The 5,896-nt window shown below is 40.6% G+C and overlaps 1 protein-coding gene and 1 non-coding gene across 2 annotated transcripts; one reads left to right on the forward strand and one right to left on the reverse strand.

The window, feature by feature from the left end:
* Nucleotides 1-605: 605 nt before the first annotated feature.
* Nucleotides 606-1,073, reverse strand: LOC141703367 (uncharacterized). Its single transcript, XM_074506899.1, has one exon. It carries the CDS (start codon nt 1,071-1,073, stop codon nt 606-608), a length of 468 nt encoding a protein of 155 aa, XP_074363000.1.
* Nucleotides 1,074-5,446: 4,373 nt separating this feature from the next.
* On the forward strand, nt 5,447-5,553 carry LOC141703368 (small nucleolar RNA R71). Its single transcript, XR_012567513.1, has one exon. It is a non-coding gene; the product is annotated as a small nucleolar RNA R71 (small nucleolar RNA).
* The last annotated feature ends 343 nt before the right edge of the window (nt 5,554-5,896 follow it).

Consider the following 5,896-nt stretch of genomic DNA (forward strand, 5'->3'; position numbering starts at 1 on the left):
CAGAATGTCTGCCAACCCATCTCAACAATCATCTCCAACAGCTTCCCATCCTTAGCCGTGGGTAAGAAACCCCTATCTCCTTAGCAATCGGCTTAGACATCAACCTAATAAACTCTGTCTGATCCTCCGAAGAAGAAAATCTGTTAGCCGTGCCTCCCACACTAGAATCCTCGGTAGACGAGGGATTAGTGCTACTACTACCCATGATTCTCGCTCTTTTGGGTGCCATAACAACAATTGATAGCAAATTGGAGTTGAGTAGTGAATAGATGAAGAGGCTAGGGTTTTGTAAGTGAAAGTGATAGGTGTGTATGTATATAAAGAGATGTATATATATAAGAGTGATAGGATGGGGGTGGTAGTGTTTAGGATGTAGAAATAGGGTAGAATTAAGGTTAATTTCGGGCTGGGCATGGCTTAAAACTGAATTTTCTGTATTTTCTCCTTTTTTTCCTTTTCCGGAAAGTTCGCACGGGCGCGCCGTGCTTCTGGAAAAAATTTCATTTTTTTGATTTTTTTTTCGTAAGCTAAAATACAACAAATGCATGGGTTGCCTCTCACGAAGCGCTTGTTTTACGTCTTTAGCTTGGCGTGAAACTTCAAAATCAAGTTGTCGCAAGAACGACGTTCACCACCTCACGGTTCACCGTATCCTCATAATAATGCTTCAACCTCTGACCATTTACTTTGAAAGCTTGTCCTGGATGCTTATCAAAAATTTCCAAAGCTCCATGTGGAAAAACAGTTTTGACAAAGAATGGACCTAACCATCGTGACTTAAGCTTCCCTGGAAAAAGTCGGAGACGAGAGTTGAACAATAGAACTTGTTGACCAGGCACAAATGTCTTGTGCACTAGCCTCTTAACATGCCATCTCTTGACCTTCTCCTTGTATAACTTGTTGCTTTCATAAGCCTGAAGACGGAACTCGTCTAGTTCATTAAGCTGAAGCATTCTCTTCTCTCCAGCAGCTGCCATATCAAAATTCAGTTTCTTCAAAGCCCAATACGCTTTATGCTCTAACTCCGTAGGCAAATGACATGCCTTATAATACACCAACTGGAAAGGAGACATGCCTAGAGGAGTCTTGAATGCCGTTCTATAGGCCCAAACAGCTTCATCTAGCTTCAACAACCAATCTTTCCTTGATGGACTCACAACCTTCTCCAAGATTCGCTTGATCTCTCGATTTGACACTTCAGTTTTCCCATTAGTTTGAGGATGGTAGGCTATGGCAACACGATGTATCACATGATATCTTTCCATTAATGCAGTAAATTTGTGATTGCAGAAATACGATCCCTTATCACTGATTATAACCCTTGGAGTACCAAAACGTGTGAATATCTGCTTATGAAGAAAATTTATCACCACCTTAGCATCATTGGTTGGAAAATCTTTAACCCTAACTCATTTAAACACATAATCCACGCCAAAAGAATATACTGATTGTTGCATGACGATACAAATGGCCCTATGAAGTTGATTCCGCAAATATCAAAAATCTCAACTTCGAGAAGCACATTAAGAGGCATCTCGTCTCTCTTGGACATATTTCCAACTCATTGGCAGCGATCACATCTCAACACGAACTGATGAGCATCTTTAAACAAAGTAGGCCAGAAAAATCCCGCTTAAAGAATACGAGCAACTGTCTTCTCCCCACCATAATGACCACCATACACAGTTGCGTGTCAATCTCGCAGAATACCCTCCGTCTCACTATACGGAATGCATCTCCTGATAATCTGATATGCTCCTTGTCTGAACAAGAATGACTCATCCCATCGATACCACTTCAACTCATGTTAAAGCTTCTTCCTTTGAGCATAAGAGAGTTCTGGGGGAATGACGTTACTCACAAGATAATTCATAATGTCTGCAAACCGTGGTTCTTCTTTTTTCACCCCAAAATGTTACTCATTGGGAAAAGATTTATTGATTAACATCTTATCTTGTGAAGCTTCGCTGTGATCTTCCAAATGAGAGAGATGATCCGCTACCTGATTTTCTGTACTTTTTAGTCCTTGATTTCCAGCTCAAATTCCTGAAAAAATAGAATCCATCGAATCAAGTGAGGTTTTGAATCTTTCTTCGAGACCAGATATCAAATAGCAGCATGATCAATGAAAACCGTCACTTTTGTCCCAAGCAAATAAGATCGAAATTTCTTGAAACCGTAGATAATCGCCAAAAGCTCCTTCTCTGTAGTAGTGTAATTCAGCTGAGCACCATTAAGAGTTTTACTAGCATAGTAAACCACATGGAAAATATTCTTCTTCCTCTGGCCAAGAACAACTCCAACTGCAAAATCACTAGCATCACACATCATCTCGAAGGGCTCATCCCAATCTGGTGCAATAATAACAGGTGTTGTAGGCAAACTCTTTTTCAAACTCTTGTAAGCAGCCAAATATTCTTCATCAAATTTGAAAGGAACATCCTTCTCCAACAGATTGCACACGGGTTTAGAGATTTTAGAGAAGTCTTTGATGAATCGTCGATAAAAACCTGCATGACCAAGAAAACTGCAGATTTCTTTAACTGAGATTGGTGGATGAAGATTTTCAATAACCCCCCATCTTGGCCTTATCCACTTCAAGACATTTTCCAGATACCTTGTGCCCAAGAATGATACCCTGTTGCACCATAAAGTGACATTTTTCCCAGTTGAGCACCATATTGGTCTCTCAACGCATCTTTTTAGCACCAAGCCAAGATTATGCAAACACTCATCATAAGAAGTCCCGAACACAGAAAAGTCATCCATGAACACCTCTATATTAGTACCAATCATTTCTAAGAATATGGTCATCATGCATCTTTGAAAAGTAGCAGGTGCACCACAGAGTCCTAAAGAAACTCGATGGAAAGCGAAAGTGCCAAAAGGACAAGTAAAAGTGGTCTTCTTCTGATCTTCTGGGGAAATGCAAATCTGATTATAGCCCGAGCTCCCATCTAGAAGACAATAATACTCGGGACCAGCCAACCTACCAAGCATTTGATCAATGAATAGAAGAGGGAAGTTATCCTTCCTGGTGGCTTTATTCAGCTTCCGATAATCCATGCCTACTCTCCATCCCGTGACTGTCCGAGTAGGAATGAGCTCATTCTTTTCATTAGCAACAACTTTAATGCCTCCTTTTTAGGCACACACTGCACTGGGCTCACCCATGAACTATCAGAAATAGGATAGATGATCCCTGTATCCATCCATTTAAGAATTTCTTTCTTCACTACTTCCTTCATGATAGGATTGAGCCTCCTATGTTGTTCAACGGTTGGTTTACTTCCCTCCCCAAGAAGAATTTTATGCATGCAACAAGAAGGGCTGATTCCCTTAATATCTGCTATAGTTCATCTGATTGCTGATTTAAACTCTCTTAGAATTCTCAAGAGCTTGTCTTCATCACTATCTGATAGGTCAGATGCAATAATATTAGGTAAAGTAGATGCATCACCTAAAAAAGCATAACTCAAGTGATCAGGTAGTAGTTTTAGTTCAAGTGTGGGAGCTTCCTTAATAGATGGTTTGAGACGCTTCTGAGAATTTTTAAGCTCTGATAATCCAAGAGAATCGAATGGCAAGTCCAATCTCCTTTTCCATGGAGATGCATTCAAATACTGCAGTTGCTCTTCCCCTTCTTCATCTTCACTATTAGATTCTCCTGTTAAGGCTCGCTTTAAGACGTCAGTCCTTAACAACTGATCAAGCTCCGAATTCACTACAGAGTTGACCAACTCTACTTTAAATCACTCTTCTTCATCAGTAGGGAATTTCATTGCATTAAAAACATTAATGGTAACGTCCTGATCCTGAACCCTTATAGTAAGCTCACCCTTCTGCACATCGATCAGAGTTCGGCCAGTAGCTAAAAATGGTCTCCCCAAGATAATGGGAATCTTCTTATCTTCCTCAAAGTCCAGAATGACAAAATCAGCAGGGAAGATGAGTTTTTCCACCTTAACTAATACATCCTCCACTACACCTCACGAATAAGTGATGGATCGATCATCCAGTTATAAGGACATGTTTACAGGTTTTGGATCAGGCATACCAAGTTTTTTGAAGATAGACAATGGCATCAGATTGATGCTAGCTCCCAAGTCACACATGCACTTGTCAAAATATAAGTTTCCAATAGTGCATGGTATCATGAAGCTTCCTGGATCTTTAAGTTTAGGAGGTAGTTTTTGTTGCAGCACAGCACAACACTCTTCCGTTAGAGCAACATTTTCCAACTCCTCAAGTTTAAACTTCCGAGAAAGAATACCCTTCATGAACTTAGCATAGCTCGGCATCTATTCTAGAGCTTCCGCGAAAGGTATGTAAATGTGCAACTTCTTAAAAACCCCCAGAAACTTTACAAATTGCTTGTCGAACTTTTGCTTCTAATGTCTTTTAGGATATGAAGGTGGAGGATAGACTTGTTTATCCCCTGTATTATCCTTAGGTATAGTGTTTTCAGCAGTATTCTTCTTCGGTTTTGCTTCGCCATCCTTTTTCACAACTGAATCAGCAAAATTGTCAGTTTTTGGAAATTAAAAGGGCGATAGTGCGCCCCTTATGGGCACGGGCGCACTGCCCTTCTAGAGAAAATGTTCAGCTTCTTTGTTTGATGATTTTCAGGGTTACCGACCTTTCCAGACCTCAAGGTGATTTCCTTAAGCTGTTCTTTAACTTCCGTCTTGCCTGGATTAGTTTCCGTATCACTCGGAAGAGTTCCTTGTGGTCGGTTCAATAGGGCGTTAGCAATCTTCCCTATTTGATTCTCCAGAGTTTTGATTGAAACTGCTTGACTCTTGCACATAAGCATCAACTCCTCCAATTCATATATTTCATTAGAAGATTGACCGGCACCTCCATGAGATTACTGTTGCATCCCCTATGGCTGAAATTGCTGCCTTGGTGTATACTGTTGTTGAAAACCAGGAGGATTAAATTGGTTATTTTCAACTGCTGGTATGGCTATTGTGGTTGTTGCATACCACCCTGATTATTGCTCCAGCTGAAGTTAGGATGGTTGTGGTTGTTAGGATGATAAGTAGCAGGAACAGGTTGTTGCGACCGCTGAAAGTTGCTCACAAATTGAGCTGATTCACTAGATATAGCACATTGCTCCATTGTATGTGATCCTGCACAAAGCTCACAAACACTGGCTATCTGATGAACACCATAGTTGGTCAGAAAATCAACCTTCATCACCAATGCCTTAAGCTGAGCAGTGATAGCTATAGCTGTATCTACCTCTAGAATTCCAGCTACCTTGCCTTGTGGCAGTTTCTGAGTTGGATTCTGATATTCATTCTCAGCCATCATCTCAATCAGCTCATAAGCTTCCTCAAAACTTTTAGCCCATAATGTTCCACCTGATGCTGTATCGAGCATAGGTCTTGACTGTTCTCCCAAACCATTATAAAAGAAATTGATCTCCATCCAGTCAGGCATTCCATGATGAGGACACTTCCTAAGCATCTCCTTATAACGCTCCTTAGTTTCATATAAAGATTCACCCGATTGTTGCGCGAATTGAGTAAGAGCATTCCTGATTGCAGCTTTCTTTGTCATAGAGAAGAATTTAGTAAGGAATTTCTGAGAAAGATCCTCCCAAATCGCAATAGAACCAGCTAGTAGAGAGTGTAACCAACTCTTAGCTTTATCCCTCAGAGAGAATGGGAAAAGTCTCAGTTTCACAGCATCTTCAGAAACATTATTGAACTTGAAGGTGTCGCATATCTCGATGAAATCTCTAATGTGCATATTGGGATCTTCCATTGGAGCACCCCCAAACTGGACTGAATTCTGCACCATCTGAATTGTTCCAAGCTTGATCTCAAAGGTATTAGTTACGATATATGTCCTAACAATGCTAGATTGAATGTGTTAGATCCCGAAT

The sequence above is a fragment of the Apium graveolens genome, unplaced genomic scaffold, assembly GCF_009905375.1.
Source record: "Apium graveolens cultivar Ventura unplaced genomic scaffold, ASM990537v1 ctg6592, whole genome shotgun sequence".
NCBI classification, from domain to species: domain Eukaryota; kingdom Viridiplantae; phylum Streptophyta; class Magnoliopsida; order Apiales; family Apiaceae; genus Apium; species Apium graveolens.